This window comes from Nicotiana tomentosiformis, chromosome 8, assembly GCF_000390325.3.
Source record: "Nicotiana tomentosiformis chromosome 8, ASM39032v3, whole genome shotgun sequence".
Lineage (NCBI taxonomy): Eukaryota > Viridiplantae > Streptophyta > Magnoliopsida > Solanales > Solanaceae > Nicotiana > Nicotiana tomentosiformis.
The window spans coordinates 19,151,919-19,167,728 of NC_090819.1; the positions used below are offsets into that span (position 1 = coordinate 19,151,919).

General features: G+C 35.7%; 2 protein-coding genes across 3 annotated transcripts in view; one reads left to right on the top strand and one right to left on the bottom strand.

The window, feature by feature from the left end:
• Positions 1-15,810, bottom strand: part of LOC104114143 (protein CURVATURE THYLAKOID 1B, chloroplastic) — a 116,060-nt gene that overhangs the window by 99,367 nt on the left and 883 nt on the right. Inside the window, exons 2-6 of one of the 2 annotated variants that reach the window (XM_009624522.4) lie at positions 15,428-15,561; positions 15,247-15,333; positions 15,077-15,139; positions 14,666-14,703; positions 14,309-14,558 (exon numbers count right to left, since the gene is read on the bottom strand). In XM_009624522.4, coding sequence (XP_009622817.3) covers positions 14,501-14,558; positions 14,666-14,703; positions 15,077-15,139; positions 15,247-15,333; positions 15,428-15,561 — 380 coding nt within the window. In that variant the 3' untranslated portion in view covers positions 14,309-14,500. Of the gene's footprint in view, positions 1-14,308; positions 14,559-14,665; positions 14,704-15,076; positions 15,140-15,246; positions 15,334-15,427; positions 15,562-15,810 lie in introns of those variants that run through there. The other variant, XM_070182152.1, reaches the window with a different exon arrangement.
• Positions 9,043-12,605, top strand: LOC104113085 (cathecol O-methyltransferase 1-like). The gene is made up of 4 exons (XM_070182150.1): positions 9,043-9,537; positions 10,187-10,497; positions 11,295-11,359; positions 12,133-12,605. Exons 1-4 carry the CDS (start codon positions 9,122-9,124, stop codon positions 12,427-12,429), a joined length of 1,089 nt encoding a protein of 362 aa, XP_070038251.1. The 5' UTR covers positions 9,043-9,121; the 3' UTR covers positions 12,430-12,605.

The following is a 15,810-nucleotide window of genomic DNA, read 5'->3' on the forward strand; positions in this document are numbered from 1 at the left end:
GTGGATGATTCCGTACCCTTAATCTCCTTTGATTGACATCCTTCCTATAATATCTCTTTTAAAATATTTTCCATCTTCCTTGATTGATTTTTCCGCTTCTCTTTCCTTTTTTTTGTTTGGTTCATTTATGCCTCCATTTTATTGCTCAGAATCTTTTCCTGCACATAGGGAGTAAATGATTATTTTGCATCATTGAAATTAACTGAGATCTAACAATCTCCCCTTTTTGATGATGACAAAATAACAATAAAAATACTTCCCTGTTGATCAGCTGCCTTGAGTGTATTATAGTCAACTCTCTTTTAATCCGCGTTTCTTGGTAGATTTATCTAGTCGACTCCCCCTCAGTTGGACATTCTGTTGTGCCTCATTTGTAGTCGGCTCCCCCTCAGTTATAGTCGACTGCCCCTTAGTTGTATACCATATGATGCACCTGCAAGTTAAAAACAAAGCATAAAACACAGAACACAAAAATAAGGAATACATAGAAATGCAGAACTGAAGCTTGCTTACTATTTCTCCCCCTTTGTTATCAACAAAAACAAAATAAAAGCAGGCAAATTAAAAGTATTTATCCTAAGAGTACAACCCATGACTGAATCATCAGTCGCAAAAATAAAGCAAAAAGAAAATTATCTTAAACAACCAAATATCAGCGATGCTGAAAACTGCCTCCTTGAGGGTTCAAAGATAGAATTCACTGTGGCATAGACCCCATCAATTCTGTCGTGCATCTCTTTGAAGGCCCTTACTACTTTTTCTGCAGTCTTGAGAATCTGCACTCAATTCTTAGACACGTCGGAACCTGTCTCCTTTGCCATTCCATGGATATCTTCAATCTTGCTTTGCATAGAGGTTAAGGGGTTCTTGATGTTAGACAATGTTTCATTAAAGGAGACAAGTTTTTCTAAGAGGTAAGAATCACCTGTACTGGGGAGAGACAGAAGAGCTTTTGCCTTGGAAACGGAGGGAACATTCTTGGTTTCACCTTCTTGTTTCTTGACCCAGGCACCCTTTACAGAAATATAACCCATGCTAGTAAATCCCCTGAAATTGTAAGACTTAGTAAAAGTGATATAGGGATGGTCAACAATGGATATGTTGTTGGCTTCTAGAAGATGGGTGATAACTATACCATAAGGAAGAATTTTGGGATCATCAGCACTTTGTATCATGAAATTGATGACCCAAGAAGACAAGTTGACCTTGTGCTTAGTCAGAAGGCAGTAGACTAAGAAGGTATCACGCTGGGAGAAGGTAGAGAAGGATCTTGTTCTTGGAAGAAGAGTGGTTTCTACAATATGTGCTAAGACACGAGTTTCAAAACCGACATCATTGGGTCCTAGTTGACTAGGAAGAGAGTCAGAGGGTAATTCAGCTATACACCTTTTATATTCATCAAAAGAGATTTCAAAGTCCTCAAGCCGGGTATTCTTAAAGAACATAGAATAACTAGAACAACTACATTAAAAAATAATATCAAAAGATCATAATCCAGAACAATGCGTTTGCCAAGAACTAAGGTTTCTAATTTATCAGGTTTGCTAGAGCGAAGATTAGCACAAAACATTCTAACAAGGGGTTCATATACCTTTGGAGGAGGCAAGGAGAGACATATTTCCCAACTCTGGAAGTCAAAGAGTTTCTTCACTTTGCAGTAAAGGCTGTCCATGACATCTATATCGACAACTCTGCCATGAGTGACTTTCTTGTTTTTGAAGGCAATGAAGGCATCCCTATTTGGAGTGTCCTAGAAATTTAGGTCAAACTCAAGAGAACTAGAGAGATCACTTTTGGGCTCTTTGGGAGTGAAGGTTTTAGGGAGGTCTATCATGGGTCATTTTCCTAGGCCTTTTCGTTGAGACTACGATCATCATCTGAGAGATCTTGAGAGAAGGCAAAGTCCTCCGAGTGGTCTGATCCTATATTGACCGGTTCAGGAGGTTGAGAAGAGGGTTTTACCCTAGAGTGAGTGCTTTTGCGGGTAGAAGCAGAGGGTTTTTTGGAGTGCTTTCCCATGGTAGGGTTTGGAACAGGGGAGTCGAGATAAAAACAATGTGAGAGGGACTAAAGAAATTTGAACTTAAAAAGGTGATAAACGGCGGTTGAGTACAGACGAAAAGGCATCAGAGATTTGACTCAATGATTGACCGGTCACTGAAAGGGTGTGAAAAAAAATGTAACAGACACACAATTAATGCACCTTGCACACCTAAGAAAATATTTAAACTAATATACAACAATAATTAAAAATACCATAAAGGCCCTAAAGTTATGAGTTTATGGATATAATGCCAAGAGAGTTTCATAATGCACAAAATCTATCTTCTAGCGAGGGTTTTGTAAGTACGTCTGTTAATTGATCGGTGAAACTTACAAACAATAATTCTATGTTGCCTTTAAGAACATGATCTCTAATAAAAATGGCTCTTAATATCTATATTCTTAGCTCTAGAATGATGCACAAGATTCTTTGATAGACAAATTACACTAGAATTATCAACAAATACTTGAATAGGCTTAAAACATAATTCATAATCAACCAATTGATAAGAAATCCATTGTAATTGAGCACAACGTTGTCCAATTGCAATGTACTTTGCTTAAGTTGGGAAAGAGATACTGATCCCTGTTTCTTATTGTTCTAGGAGATTAGAGCTTTTCCTAGTAATTGATAAGTCTCACTTTGCTTTTTCTGTCTTCCTTGCCATCTGAAAGATCAACATCTGAAAAACCCTCAAGTTAAAAATTGTTAGAGCGAGGATACCAAAGTCCGTAAGAGGTGGTTCCAATGAGATAACGAATAATTCGCTTTAGTGCTGTTAAGTGAGACTCTGTAGGAGCTGACTGAAACCTGGCATATTTACAAATACTGAACATGATATCTAGTCGACTAGCCGTTAGATATAGTAGAGATCTAGTCATTCCACGATACTTTGTTTCGTCTACCAATTTTCCCTGTTCATCCTTGTTTAAACTTGTAGAATGACTCATAGGAGTTTCAATTGATCTGGCATTGCTCATTCCAAAATTTTGAATCAATTCCTTTATATACTTGGTTTGACAGATGAATATTTCACTTTCTAATTGATGGATTTGTAGTCCAATAAAATATGTCAGTTCTCCCATCATACTCATTTCGAACTCACTTTGTATGAGATTTGAAAAATCCTTGCACAAAAGAAGATTAGTACTACCAAATATGATATCATCTACATAGAATTGAATAATAAGATTACCTTCAGTAGATCTCTTGATAAATAAAGTAGTATCCACCTTATCTCTGGTGAACTCAATCTTTCATACCAAGCTCGAGGAGATTATTTGAGTCCATAAAGAGCTTTAGCTATTTTATACACATGATAAGGAAATTGTGAGTTTTCAAATCCAGGATGTTGTTTTACACATACCTCCTAATCAATGAAATCATTTAGAAAAGAACTTTTGACATCCATTTAAAATAGTTTAAAACCTTTGAAAGATGCATAGACAAGCAATATACGAATTGATTCTAATCGTGCTACCGGTGCAAAGGTTTCATCATAGTCGTCTGCTTCCTGATGTGAGTAGCCTTGAGCTACTTGTCTGGCTTTGTTTGTTACTACCTTTACTTCTTCATTTGGCTTGTTTCGAAATACCCCACTTTGTTTCGACTACAGTAGCATTTGCAGGCTTAGGTACTAATTCCCAAACTTGGTTTTTGTTTAATTAATCAAGTCCGTCCTACATAGCTTGTATCCGGTTGGAGTCATTTAGGGCTTCATCAACTTTATTTGGTTCTACTTGAGAGCTGAGTGAAATATAACTTTCTTTTTAAGAGACCCTCTGGTTTTCATCCCTTTTCTTGGATCCCTTATGATGAACTTTTGAGGATATTCAGGTTCGCTTTTCCATTAATTCGGCCGGGTTCCAACCACAGAAGTAGTCGACTCCTTTTGTGGTTCAGCATGATTAGTCGCAGTTTCATTAGTCGACTCTGTGACTAAGGTTGGGATTTCAGTTGACTTCTGTGGCTTATGTTTGTGATACTTCTTGGTTGGTGTATTCATCCCCTGCAATGATTCCTTTCTCGGCCATAGAATTATTTTCATCAAATATAACATGCAATGATTCCTCTACAGATAATGTATGTTTGTTGTAAACTCTAAATGATCTACTATTAACTGAATTATCAAGAAAAACACCTTCATCTCTCCTTGGATCAAATTTTCCAAGGTTATCCTTACTATTATTGTGAATGAAGCATTTACTTCCGAACGGGTGAAAGTAGCAAAATTTTGGCTTCTTACCTTTCCATAATTCATATGGAGTCTTCTACAAAATAGGTCTTAGGTCTTATGAGGCACCTGTTGAGAATATGAAATGTTGTACTAACTGCTTCTGCCCAAAAGTGATTTGGCAGTGAATGTTCTAATATCATTATTCTTGCCATATCTTGTAGAGTTCTGTTCTTGCGCTCAACTATCCCATTCTGTTGGGGTGGTCTTGGGGCTGAGAAGTTATGGGTATACCCTTGATCATTACAGAATTCTTCAAAGGATCTGCTTTCAAACTTTTCTCCATGGTCGCTTTGGATAGTTGTGATCAAATACCCCTTTTCTCTTTCAATTCTTTAGCAGAAAATTTCAAAATTTTTCAAAGCTTCATCTTTATGAGATAAGAAAATTACCCATGTAAAATGTGAGTAGTCATCAACAATAACAAAGCATAACGTTTACTTCCAATGCTGGAAGTTCTAGTGGGTCCAAACAAGTCCATATGAAGTAATTGCAAGGGCTTGGTAATGGACACAATGTCCTTAGTTTTGAAAGAGTTTCTAGCTTGTTTACCAATCTGACATGCATCACATACATGATTTTTAGAAAATTTGAGTTTGAAAAGACCAATAACTAAATCATGCTTGGACAGTTTTTACATAAGATGCATGCTTGCATGACCACTTTTTTTATGCCAAAGCCATGGATCGTCAGAAATGGATGCTATACAAATATGATTGTATAGATTTTCAATGACATCAAGAATATATACATTTCCATACCTTTTTCTTGGAATAATAATTTTACTTGTTTCATCCTCAATGGCGCATCTTGTTTTCTTGAACTTTACTTCATATCCCGAATCACATAGCGGACTTATGCTCAAAAGATTGTAGTTGAGTCCTACTATAAGATATACCTCTGTAATATCACAATTATTTCCGAATGGAACTGTACCAATACCAACTATCTTTCCCTTTGAATCATCACCAAATTTGAGATTTTCACCATTTATTTTTGTGACTTCTTTGAACAGATTTTTATCACCCGTCATGTGACTAGATCATGCACTGTCTAGATACTATTTTCCTTTGCATCTCTTTCTATGGTGTTCTTTCAAAATAGAATTGTCACATTCTTTTAGGTACCTAAGCTTTTTTGGTTCCTTGTTGGTTAGTTCTACTGGAATCAGGATTATTTTTGGGTTTCCAAATCCATCCCGAAACATTAGATTTACGAAATCGACAAAAATAATATTTATGTCCAATTTTGTTATAGTGATGACACATAGGGGTTGATCCAATTTTTGATCTACCACTTGTGTTAGTACCTGTGGATTCAGCTCTAACCAGTCTTTTTTCAGTTAACTTGTAAGTCGCCTGGTTAGACTCGACTGAACTGTGACGGGTGGATTTGCGCATGTCATTAAGTTACATTTGTAATTTCTGAACTTCATCTTGAAGTACATCTCTTTCAATTTCACAGACGTCAAACTTAAGTTCCCAGTCTTTCTTTTCCCTATTGAGTCTCCCCAGTTCATTCAACATTTACTGAGATTCTTTTAGGGTCAGGTCAAGAATATCCTAAATTCATTACATCTATCATAGTTATAGGATCTTACCTTGCTTGATTTACCTCGTGCCATGAAACAATTTTCAGTATTTTCCTTGAATTCATCGTCTGATGTATCTTCATCAGTCTAGCAACCAGAGTTTTTGTTCATGTCGTTTTCCAGGATGGTCATGAAGCACATATTTGCTATTTCTTCGTGTTCTGAGCTATCTTCATCACTCCAACTTCCGAAGCATTTGTTTTTGCTGAACCCTCTAGAGACTTTTCTTTTAAGATCTGGTAATTCATCTTGAACATGCCCATACCTTCCACACTCATAACACTTCCCGGCATTCTTGTCTTGTTCATTGTATTGCCTGATTCGCCTAGATGACATCCTTCGCCTTCTTGTATTTCTATACCTTCTCATTAACCCATCCACGTTTCTTGATACCAGAGCAATTTCTTCTTCAAGAGCTTCTGGATCGTCATCGATATCATTCTTAGGTCCTTCAGTTGTAGATTTGAAGGCAATTGTTTTCTTCTTTTCTTCCTGGCTTGTCTTCTTGAGATGGGTTTTCTTGAATGCTATAAGATCTCATCTTAGTTCATCGTATGAAAGATTGTTTAGATCTTGAGATTCGAGTGCAACTACTTTAGTCTGCCAAGTGGTAGGTAAACTCCTTAGGATTTTTCGAACTTGATCACCACTTGAATAGGGTTTACCAAAAGCTTTCATATCGCTAATGATTTTGCTGAATCTTGCGAATATTTTCTCAATGGATTCTCCTTATTTCATCTGGAAAAGTTCATAATCATGAACCAACATGTTTATCCAAGCTTCTTTTACTTTGCTGGTTCCTTCATAGGCAACTTTCAGTTTGTCCTACATTTTTTTAGTTGTATCACAACTTAAAATCTTCTCATACTCTTCTCCACTTATAGCATTATACAACAAGTTCGTGCCTTAGCATTAACCTGAACGACCATCATTTATTCTTCTATGTATTCATCTATATCTTTAGGATCAGCGGGTAGTTGAGCTGCTGTTGGTAGTGGATAGTTTCCCTTTTTGATAACACGCCATACTTTCTCATCATAAGATTTTGCATAGATTTCCATTCGCACTTTCCAGTGAGAAAAGTGTTGTCCATTAAAGTATGGTGGCCTGACTTGTGAGGCTCCTTCTTGAAAGAGTGCTCCAACAATTATTTGGTTCTTCATGATCTTTTCTCACAAGCGGTTAAGCAAAAGTGTGAGACCTGCTCTGATACCAATTGAAAGTGCAAGGGGGAAGGGGTGAATTGTAATTTTTCTTTTCTTTTTCGAGATAGTTGACTAATTTGCGATCTAGTCAACTGGACTTTTCAGGAAAAGAATGTAAAAGAAAAATTGCAGAAAGTAAATGACACAGTATGTTTTTATACTGGTTCGGATTCAGAGTGAATCCTACGTCTAGTCCCTTTGGGTTGCAAGGGAGATCTCTTTCAAGTATGAAGTGGCTTAGTACATATGAGTTGATGTTGTTATACACCAACATATTTTGTCCCTTGTTCTTCTCTCTATAATTGATGCAATGCCTTACCGGTGTACTTTTTTCTCTCTCTTGTCTTCTTTGTTATACAAGAAATCTAAAGCAGACTACAATATTTTGTTTGAAGTAGAACAAAGAGATTGAAGTTGGTTTGATCAAAATATAAAATTCCAAGGCTGGTGCAGTAGGTATTTATACTTCTCGAAGCCTTTAAGTCTTGTACGTTTTTTTGAGAGGTTGTGAACCTAAGGGAGTTCTATTCAGACGGAATCGTAGATTGATTCTTTCCGAGATTGATTTTTCTGCTGGCTTGCCTTGACTCGCGGACTTGAATGACTTCTTCCTTAAATGAGAGAATATTCCCGTTGCTAAATTTCTTGATTGGTGCCTTCGATTGACGCCTTTAAGTGGGAGAATCTTTAGCAGATGATTTCGTATCCTGAGTCTCCTTTGATTGAGATCCTTCCTATAATATCTCTTTTAATTGATTTTTCCATCTTCCTTGATTGATTTTTTCGCTTCTCTTTCCTTTTTTCGTTTGATTCATTTGTGCCTTCATATCCGTTCATTTTATTGCTCAAAATCTTTTCCTTCACATAGGTAGTAATTGGTTATTTTGCATCATTGAAATTAATTGAGATCTAACAGAATCTATTCAGTATAGAGTTAAACTAGTCGGATCAATAGGTCTCGAATACTAAATAGTTAAGAAAACAGTAATGAGTTTACCAGTCAAATAATTAGTTCTTCTTTTTCTTGTTTTCACATTAGAAATCAAGATAAAACACAAGCATTTTGTATTTATTTTAACAGTGAATGAACTAATTATATGTTTATATGCTGGTTAGGTGAAGTATAGCATGTTATATGAGGAAAGTATGAAGAAAAGGTACCAATTGTCGCGTACAGCAAAGCCGCCAGCACAAGCAACGTGGCACTTGTTAAGTGGCTAAAGTCCACTTTTTAGTGGACCTCGCCGTTCACTAACTTTTACCAAAAAGACAATAATTTGCAACTCAAAAAGAAAAAAAAAAAGAAAAAGGAAGAAAACTAGAGAGATTTCGGCGCACCACCAACTCACACAGGAAGCAACAGTGCAACTCACAAGAGGAAACGAAAAGACCCAATATTGGGTTCTAATCAGAAGCCGTTTTAGAATTTGGGTTATACTTTTAATTTTTTTAGTATTAAACTCATTATATTTATAAAATTATAAGTTACTTAACATTTATTGCAATTTACATATGTATATTTATGCTCCGCATTGAAAATATTAAATTTGCCTTTGGGGTTCTTAATACTCTTATTATATCGTCCAGGCTCCAAATGCATGTTCATTCCAATTTTATCGGATGTCTCTCTAGGGACGGCTCCAAATGTTCAATGCTAGGTGTGTAATAGAATATATAATTATTGCTTCTAATATGGTTCTAAGCAATCATCACCTCATACGCTAATTTATAAGATTAAATATGGCCTAAGGTTAAAAAATAACTATAAAAAATATCCTTAAAAAGTGAAATTAATTAGTAACATGAAAAGATAAACCTATTTATCGGTCAAACATTCAAAAGAGAAAGAAATAACTAGACATGCTACTGTGCAATTGGATAATAAACTAAAGAGAACCACACAAACTTCAACCAATATGACAATTCTTAACCAAAGTCACAACTAACACTTATAAAAAGCCTAACAAAACCACTCTAAAAAGAAAACACTACAAGAGTAAATTACATTACAACTCTTTTAGCTAATTCTTGTCTCTAGATTTTTAGCTATGGAATCCTCAACCAAAAACCAAATACCAACACAAACAGAAGAAGAGCGTAACTGCATATATGCCATGCAACTATTGACATCTTCAGTCCTCCCCTTTGTATTGCATTCAACAGTCCAATTGGAAGTTTTTGAAATATTAGCCAAAGCTAATGACACTAAACTTTCAGCTTCTGAAATTGTTTCTCAAATGCCTAACTGCAAGAATCCTGATGCAGCTACTATGTTAGATAGAATGCTTTATGTTTTGGCTAGTTACTCGTTGTTCACTTGTTCCATTGTTGAGGACGAAAGTGGTGGATCGAAAAGAGTGTATGGTTTGTCACAAGTGGGAAAATTCTTTGTTAGAGATCAAGATAGTGCATCAATGGGGCCACTTTTGGCTTTGCTTCAAGATAAAGTATTCATTAACAGCTGGTAAGTTTTGTGGGAGTTGAAATAAAATAATACCAAATTTGATGGGATAACGTGAAATAAGGTGAGATATTCATAATTAAGTTTAATACTAAATTTATACTATGTTTGGTTGACCGTATAAATTTATCATGCGTCAACTAAACATAGTATAAGTTGAGTACGCATTATTAAGGCGTCGAAGCCATTAGATATATACTTTCAAGATGAAAGCTAAAAAAATGTTTTAAGTTACGGCACCAGAATAAGGAAATACATCTATAGCTAAAAAGCTAATAATAATTTATTCTCTCAACTTAACTAATTCATAAGCCATTTAGATAAATTAGATTCTTAGATTGACCTTATTTTAGTTTAATCGTAGGTGGAAGTTGAGGAAATCTATGTTGTACTAAATACTTCTCGTAGATGTTGGTCCTATTATTTTTATTTACTATTCTCTAGTGTAAAAGCTTATATATCATGTGCGGTCTTTGTTATGTGACACAATTTGACCAACTTCTCACCAAATATATGATGTGAAATAATATTTAAAGAAAACAAAATATAAAATAGAAAACTATATTAAAAGTATATTAATCTCTCTTTTTTTTTTAAAGAGGCACGACAAAATTAGATCATATATGACTCTCTTTCTAATTTTAAATTACAGGTTCGAATTAAAAGATGCAGTTCTTGAAGGAGGAGTTCCATTTGAAAGGGTACATGGTGTACATGCATTTGAATATTCAAAATCGGACCCAAAATTCAATGATGTTTTCAACAAGGCGATGATCAATCACACAACTATAGTCATGAAAAAAATACTTGAAAATTACAAAGGTTTTGAGAACCTTAAAACTTTGGTTGATGTTGGAGGTGGTCTTGGAGTTAACCTCAAGATGATTACATCTAAATACCCCACAATTAAGGGCACTAATTTTGATTTGCCACATGTTGTTCAACATGCCCCTTCCTATCCTGGTACCTTCTCATTCTTGTTTTATTGTTTACTTTACTTTGACAATCTGGTCCAACACTAGTTAAATTTACTTAATTCACATCATGTACAATCGTTGGATATTTACCTTAGCTTATATACATTGAAATGCTAAATGTTACTCCTATTATAGCTTTCAGCTTCGTAACGTAGACATAAAGGAAGTGAGTCACAGTCAAGTGTATCTAGGTTAAGGGATAATGGTTCAAGTAAATTGATGCTCTACTCTCTAAATCATGTATAACAAAGTTTTATTTTTTTCAAAATTACTTAAATATATGTGCGTGCACCCGTGCATAAAGATTTCTATGGTGCAATTATTATTGTGTGTACTTCTATAAGTAAAATTGGCGGTTTAAATTCCATTCCGGGCGGTCTTGTTTTCGGCATTGAGTGTGTGTATATATATATATATATATATATATATATATATATATATATATATATATATATATATATATATGAAAATCTCTAAAATTTCAAAAAGAATATAATTTTGAACCTATAATTTCAAAAGTGTAGTGGGTTCATGGTAAGAGACTTAAGTTAAACCCTCAAATCTAAATTCTAGATTCACCTCTTCATAACAGTATACCCCTCATCTTGAAATCATGGATCCGCCTCTGGTAACAGTAATGTCACATTACATGATTATGTAATTACATCAAACTAAATTAAACCTCATCTAAAATGGTAGAGCTTTGTCGACTGATATAAGATTTTCTTGTACATATACAATCAATTCTTAACTTGAATTAAGTTTGTGATCATAATATTGCAGGGGTGGAACATGTCGGGGGTGATATGTTTGAAACTGTTCCAGAAGGAGATGCTATTTTTATGAAGGTACGTCCAAATCTTTGAGGAGTCGAATAGTCTTAGCAGAAGAAGTAATAAAGGGCTTCTTGTTTTATTTTTTCTTTTGTGAAATGTCAAATAATTTTAAAACAAATTCAGTTTACCAAAATGACTAATATTTGGATGTGGAGGAAGTAATCAATAGAAGTTGCACACAGAGGCGGATGTAGCATACTAGCTACGGGTTTAACAGAACCCATAACTTTCGACGCGGAGTAAAAAATTTGTATGTAAAAATTCATTAAAATTGCAAAAATAGTAGATATGAACCCATAACTTTAAAAATATAATGGATTCAATGTTAAAAATCTTAAAATTGAACCTATAGGATTTAAATCTTGGATCCGCCTCTGGACTTGCACAAGATATTTGTTGGTTTTGGCTGTTCTTTGTTCTGGGCACCCTTCCTAGAAGGTGGTCTGGAACTCTAGATGCTCATAGTTTATAGTAAGTTTTTGTTTGTTATGGTAATATTTGCCAAAAACAAATAAGTCTAGGTTTATTAATTTGGAACAGGGGGTGGGGGTTTGGGGAGGGGGAGTAATAACGTGCCAAAACAACTTGTATTTTATGCGGATGGTGTCTGAGTTAGCTTGCATGCGGCTCGACTAATTCTATTGGGTACCTGCTACCTCGCATCAATACAGGTACCATGTAAAGCCTACCAAGGCTTAGACAGATGAGAAGAAATCAACTAGTATTTTTTTCTCCACTAAAATAACGTGCCACAACGACTAATATTTCTCTGTTTCTTAATGAAGTGGATTCTTCACGACTGGAGTGATAGTCACAATCTCAAGTTGCTAAAGAACTGCTACAAGGCTCTACCAGACAATGGAAAGGTGATTGTTGTTGAGGCCATTCTACCAGTGAAACCAGACATTGACACCGCAGTGGTTGGCGTTTCGCAATGTGATTTGATCGTGATGGCTCAATATCCTGGAGGCAAAGAGCGATCTGAACAGGAGTTTCGAGCCTTGGCTACTGAAACCGGATTCAAAGGCGTAAACTTAATATGTTGTGTCTGTAATTTTTGGGTCATGGAATTCTGCAAGTAGATTTCTACTGTGCGTTGAGTTTCTACTCTGAGTATCCATTTATGGCAGTCTGAGACTGGAATTGCAGCTTAGTCCAGATTGAACGTTGATATTCCTAATAATATTTCTATTATTCCCTTGTTTGTATGAAAGGATGTCATTTTGAGTATTGATAAACATGTTCTCTAGGACAGAAATTGTAACTTTGTCCAATTTATATTGACATTCCTAATAAGATTTATATGACATGTGTCTCTGGTATAAGAAGAGTTTCAATATCCACAGACGGGCACTTGCAAAAGCATCTCTGTTGGAAATGCGTTTCCTCGCTATCTTAGTGGGACTAAGGCGGATGTGATTGACAAAGTAGGAAGAGGTGATTTTTGTCTTTGTTCACTTTATCGTACTCAAAGGAGTGGTGACCCGAGAGTACATACCAGACGAAATGATGGTGGCTCCATACCGGGGATTGTCGGGTTATTATGGGTGCATTAACTAGAAATTGGGACTAAAATTTCAACTTAGTCCACACAGGGACATTATTCCTAATAATCGGTTGCTAACATGTTACTTTTTCCAGTATGATGAGTATAAGCTTGAGTACCCAGAGATAGGACTTGGCACATGAAATTGCAAGGTAGTCCACAGCTGGGAAATGGGGTGTTGATATTCCTAATTATCTTGATAACCTGGTTTGCTTTTTCTACTATGCGAAGAGTTTCCAGACTACAACTGAAGTTGTATCCTAGTCCAGACTAGGATGTTGATAATACGAATAACATTTCTATAATGACTTTGTTTTCTCTAATATGATAAATGTTTCCACTTTGAGTATCCAAACGCCCTGAGTTTTGGGCAGTAACAGAGCCACATAGGCTCAAGGGTGATCAGTTGAACACTCTTGCACCGGAAAATATACTGGTTTTCCGGTTTTGGGACTTGAACACCCTTAACAAGATTTCTGGTTTCGCCACGGGTTTTGGGACTTGATTCTGAACTGGATCTCTTGAAGGTATTAAATCCCAAGAGTGTGCCCTTAGTAGAGGTCTAAAATTATACTACTTGAGAAGCGTAAGAATAGAGGGAGCATTATCAAGGAAAAACTTTTTCAATATCTGCAAACCATCATAGGGAGATTTACATTGATCACTGGGTGAAAACTAAATAATGGCGGAGATAAGGTAGCATTGCTTAAGCTGTGGCTAGTCCTACCTTCATACTTCCATTCTTTTTTTTTGGTTTCTCACTTGGTGTCTGATATCTGCATTGGGGCCCGACTAAATCTGGTTTCGTGCCGGAAAAGTACCACATTAAGGGGGTAAAACATTCCCTAACAAAGGCGAGTCCATACCCAAGGCTTGAACTCGAGACCTCTTGTTAAGAATGATGGAGTACTTACTACTCCACTATGACCCTTGTTAGTTTTGCTACATACTTCCTACAATTATAAGATCACGACAAATTGACAATAGACAAATGTCTGGTTGAAAAGAACTTTCTTGAAATTTTGTCATCATAGATATTGGCAAAAAGACAGCCTAGTGCACTAAGCTTCCGTTACGCGCGAGGTCCGGGGAAGGGCCGAACCACAAATACTGGATTGCACATATAAAAGTGGTGGTACTGGGAGTCTTGTAAGGTGAGGGCCATGTAAACCCAAGTTTGCATGGTAGGAGTTTTACTTTTCTTTTAATTGCAGGTAATATCAATTTCACTCTCTTTTGGAATCTTAAAGTTGAGAGTTGAAGAAAGAACTAAGAAGGGGCTTGTGACATTAAAATATATGGTAACATGTTTTTTTGTACAATTTATTTTAAGCCATTAATTTCCAAAGACATGGATCTACTTAAAAGCATTGATATACATTAACTTCCAACTGCTAAGGAAAAACATACGAAGGTGAAAGAATGAAAAGACAATGTACAAATAAGTAATATATAGACATAGTTCATTTGAGTTTTATTCTGTTAGAATATTAAGACAGCAAAAGAACAAAGCAGAGTTTACATTTCAAAGAGCAAAGCTGCAAGATTGCTCAACTGAAATCTATTTTGACCATGTCTCTGCAGCAGCATCCGGACTCTATTCCCCTTTAGCTGCTCCCAATTATTTCCTTGTACAAGTCCTTGATCTTTGATATCAAAGCTTCTCTGTTAACGGCAAAATGTTATAAGAAGAGAGGTAAGCAGTGACAAACACAAGATACGAATAATAAACTTAGCTTCCACTAATTCGTATATCAACGAAATGGAATTACCTGTCTGGTTTGAAGACCAAGTTCTTGTAAGCAAACCACTGCAGAGGAAGACAGATCCAAGAAAATTAAAGAAGAATAAAGTGAATTGAGTTCAAAAAATTTTTGTGGTTGATTACATAGTAAAGCTTTACCAAATTAAAAGAAAGGATTTTAACTTAAATACACTAACAGTGTAAGACCTTTTTGTTTAACCCTATCATGTAATTATCAGTTATAATAGGTTATTTGATATAGACAAGTACACTAACATTTTAACACTTGAAAGTTTTTGACACTATAAGTTTATATAAGTTAAAACACCAAAAGAAAAGGCTAGGAGATTTAGGAGGAACTAATTGTCATCGATCATTCAGCTTTATAGAGAACACAGCATACAGTTAGTGACTAAAAGTGGCAAATGTTTCAACTTACACCGGTGTAACTAATTCCTACAAGCTCAAGAACACCAGGAATCAGAGGAAGCCTGTCAATTGCCTGCCACAATTAAGCACATCCTTTTGTCAAGCTTTAATAGTTGAACTAAAATGGAAACCAAAAGGTCCTAAGTTGGCAAATAGTAAGTAGCTAGAATAAAACAGTACCGAGATAACTCCAGTGGAGCTCCATAGTAGAAGTACTGCAGCAACACCAAGTGAACTGACTGCGTACTTATCATCAACTTTGTCCCACTGAAAGGAGAATTAAGTTGGTATCAAGACTAAGGCGGAGCAAATCAAGAACCAAGTGAAGTGAAAAAGCTAATACATATTAGTAGGTCATTACAGCTTCTTGAATTTTTTGGAGAAGCTCAGATGGTAGCTCAGTGGTTGCCATATCAGCTGATGAGGCCTCTGTAGCAGTTGCAACCTCTCCAGTAGAGGTTGCCATTGCGACCACATTCCGAGCAATCTTACGACCTGCATCACAGCGCATCCGAGACAAGAAATTACAACGGCACCAATAACTTTTTAGTATGAAGTATAGTGTGAATTACTTCTTCCGTTCTAACTTATATACTTTTTGCAAAATGTGTGACCAGTTATATTTCTATACAGCTCACTATGTTAAACTGACATTTTTTTTCCCTTTTTAGTGTGTTACAAAAAGAATGACAGGTTTTAATATTTCGACGCTCTTTAACTTAAACTTCTTATTTTACCTTTAAC

What these genes read in the sequence shown, in the direction of transcription:
- LOC104113085 (XM_070182150.1), top strand. Translation starts at nt 9,122, where the DNA reads ATGGAATCCTCAACCAAAAACCAAATACCAACACAAACAGAAGAAGAG. An exon ending in AAAGTATTCATTAACAGCTG is followed by an intron (nt 9,538 to 10,186) that starts GTAAGTTTTGTG and finishes TTTAAATTACAG; the next exon opens with GTTCGAATTAAAAGATGCAG. An exon ending in ACATGCCCCTTCCTATCCTG is followed by an intron (nt 10,498 to 11,294) that starts GTACCTTCTCAT and finishes ATAATATTGCAG; the next exon opens with GGGTGGAACATGTCGGGGGT.